This window comes from Triticum urartu, chromosome 3 (genome assembly GCF_003073215.2).
Source record: "Triticum urartu cultivar G1812 chromosome 3, Tu2.1, whole genome shotgun sequence".
Lineage (NCBI taxonomy): Eukaryota > Viridiplantae > Streptophyta > Magnoliopsida > Poales > Poaceae > Triticum > Triticum urartu.
The window spans coordinates 475693338-475695676 of NC_053024.1; the positions used below are offsets into that span (position 1 = coordinate 475693338).

The 2339-nt window shown below is 53.8% G+C and overlaps 1 protein-coding gene across 1 annotated transcript; it reads right to left on the reverse strand.

Annotated features, from left to right (window-relative positions):
- Positions 1 to 217: 217 nt before the first annotated feature.
- Positions 218 to 1979, reverse strand: LOC125548509 (sinapine esterase-like). The gene is made up of 4 exons (XM_048712094.1): positions 1587 to 1979; positions 1265 to 1513; positions 722 to 1138; positions 218 to 633 (listed from the first exon to the last, which is right to left on the reverse strand). The coding sequence occupies exons 1-4, from the start codon at positions 1861 to 1863 to the stop codon at positions 425 to 427; spliced, it is 1152 nt and encodes a 383-aa protein (XP_048568051.1). The 5' UTR covers positions 1864 to 1979; the 3' UTR covers positions 218 to 424.
- Between the last annotated feature and the right edge of the window lie 360 nt (positions 1980 to 2339).

Sequence of the window (2339 nt, forward strand, 5' to 3'; positions counted from 1 at the left end):
GCCTTCCTGAGCAAAACAAAAACCCTAACAAAACTTAAGAAAATGATTAGAAACGGAGCCCTCCCGCCGGCCCTTGCCAGGATCCATCGTGTCCCCATGGCCTTTGGACCAACGAAGACGAGATGGACCTACGGCGGCGCCGGCGAGAGATAGGAACCCTACCTTTTGTTTTGGAGAAGGAGGACTCAGAACCAGGTTGTAATTTGTCATATCCACATAACAACGAAACTATCGTTTCTTCTTATAATATGGGAGTACTATACATGTCACTTTATATATTACAAAAAGTACTATTAAGTTATTGGAAAAATGGAGGTGCTGCAACGCGCACCATCGTGATCGAGTATTTATTGATGACCCTTTGACAACCAGATGCAACAAGCACTATCTGAATATAGATCATTTGCGAAAGCAAGACATAGGTCTAGCAGCCGTGGTTGCATGTGGTGGACATGATGGACGGCGCGGCGAACGGGCCGTCGAGCATCCCGCGGGCCATGAGCTTGTACGCCGCCTCCGTCATGTGCAGGCCGTCGAAATTCACGTGCTTGGACGGGTCCACGCACGGAACCGCCGCCGACCCAGAAATGAAGACGGGGTAGCACGCCTCCAGCACCGTTTCCTTGTCGAACCCTGCATCCACAGCACGAAAATAATACAGTAAATCAAAGCCGTTCTGGACATGATGTGTTGCCATGGTAGGATTCTTGCTAGCGCTTGCCGTTTTGGGTGGGCGCTGTGATGAGGCCGAGGACGTTGTCGTAGGAGTTGACGTAGGTGATGGACACGCCGGGGTGGTCACGGTGGAGCTCCTCAAGCTTGGTTTCCAGCATGTGGTTGTGGGCGAGGATGAGGTCGTTGACCCCCCGGAGGCAGCCCGTGGCAGGGTCGCGGTCGTCGCCGGGGAAGAGGGAGAGGTACAGCGGGGTGCACCCCAGCGGGAAGATGCCCGGCACGTACATGGTCTTGGCGCCTAGCTCGATCAGAGCCTCGATGGACAGAACGATGGAGCTGATGACCTGGGGCACGAGGGGCCTGACCCATTCCAGGGTCTTGTTCTGCAAGAAGGGGTGGTTGTAGTCGTTGAGGCCGATCTCCCCCACCAGGAACAGCGAGCTCGACATCACCTCCTTCCTCTCTGCATGGCCGTGATGCGGTGATGATATGGTAGGAGATAGTGTATGGTCAGCGCGTTTGCGTAGCCATGGCGCCATCCGTGCACTTAATTGCTCTGGTTTTGCTCTATTTATGTGGTACACGTTACCTTGGTCCGTGGAGGCGAGCATGGCGAGCACTTTCTTGAACAAGTCGATCTGGACGCCGAGGGAGTAAGGGGGGATCGGGCTCGGGGTAAGCAGGTCCACCCTGAGGTTCTTTTCCAGGAAGAAATCCTGGCTCAGCGCCGTGGCGGCCGCAACCGCAAAATTGGTGCCGTACCGGAATTCCTCCGCCGGCGACTTCCCGGCCGCCCCCTTCAGGTACGCCGGCCAGTACTGGAACCCCAGCCTCTCCACTGCACGAAACAATTGTCATGCATCATGCATGTAAGTACTAAGCAGATGTCGACGTGTCGTCCATACACTTACCGATGAAGTCGATGATGAGGCGGCCGTCGGACCATCGGCCGGTAGGGCGGCCGAAGAAGGTCTCGCCGTATGGCAGCGCTAGGACCGGCCCTGACGCGTTCGAGTAGTGGATGATGTAGTTGCCGGTGTCGGTCAGAGAGTCGCCGAAGCTGAATAGACGCTTGTAGCAGCTGCTCCGGTTCGCCGGCGCAGGCGACGAGGACGCTGTCGTGGACAGGGACAGCGCAAGAAGCGCGGCTATGACAAGCTGCAGAGGCGGAGTCGACGCCACCGCCATTGTGGTGGATGTGGATAGAAAGTAATGGTTTCGACCTCGAGCTAGACTCAATCAGTTCTGCCCTGCTGCCCGGCCGGACTTCCGCTGGAAGGCTATTTGTAATGTCCTACGTAGTGCCTGGCCAACTTCCGTTAGCCACATGTATTTCATCACGATGAGAGCTCTAACATTTTGAAATCGTCCGTACCCATCGGCCGGATACGACGAGTTCGATCGATCGGTGTTGTCAAAGTTCTGTGTTGCTTGCAAAACGGAGCTCGTGGAAAAAAGAGAGGGATACCTTTAGCCTCTGCATCGAGTGACGCACATATTTTTTTATTAAATATTTAAGTTCAACATCCAACAACAATAAATTTCAACAAAAGCTATCACACATGGCTGCTGCCCCAAAGGTAAATTAGGAAAATAAAATAAAATCATGGAGACATGAGTCTCATGCATCACAATTCTTATTAGTAGGCCGCCAACCAAATTGA

Excerpts from the sequence above, each read along its gene's own strand:
- LOC125548509 (XM_048712094.1), bottom strand. The coding sequence starts at position 1,863 with ATGGCGGTGGCGTCGACTCCGCCTCTGCAGCTTGTCATAGCCGCGCTT. Across the intron at positions 1,514-1,586 it reads CCTCATCATCGACTTCATCG|TGGAGAGGCTGGGGTTCCAG; the intron begins GTAAGTGTATGG and ends TGTTTCGTGCAG. Across the intron at positions 634-721 it reads CACAGCGCCCACCCAAAACG|GGTTCGACAAGGAAACGGTG; the intron begins GCAAGCGCTAGC and ends CTGTGGATGCAG.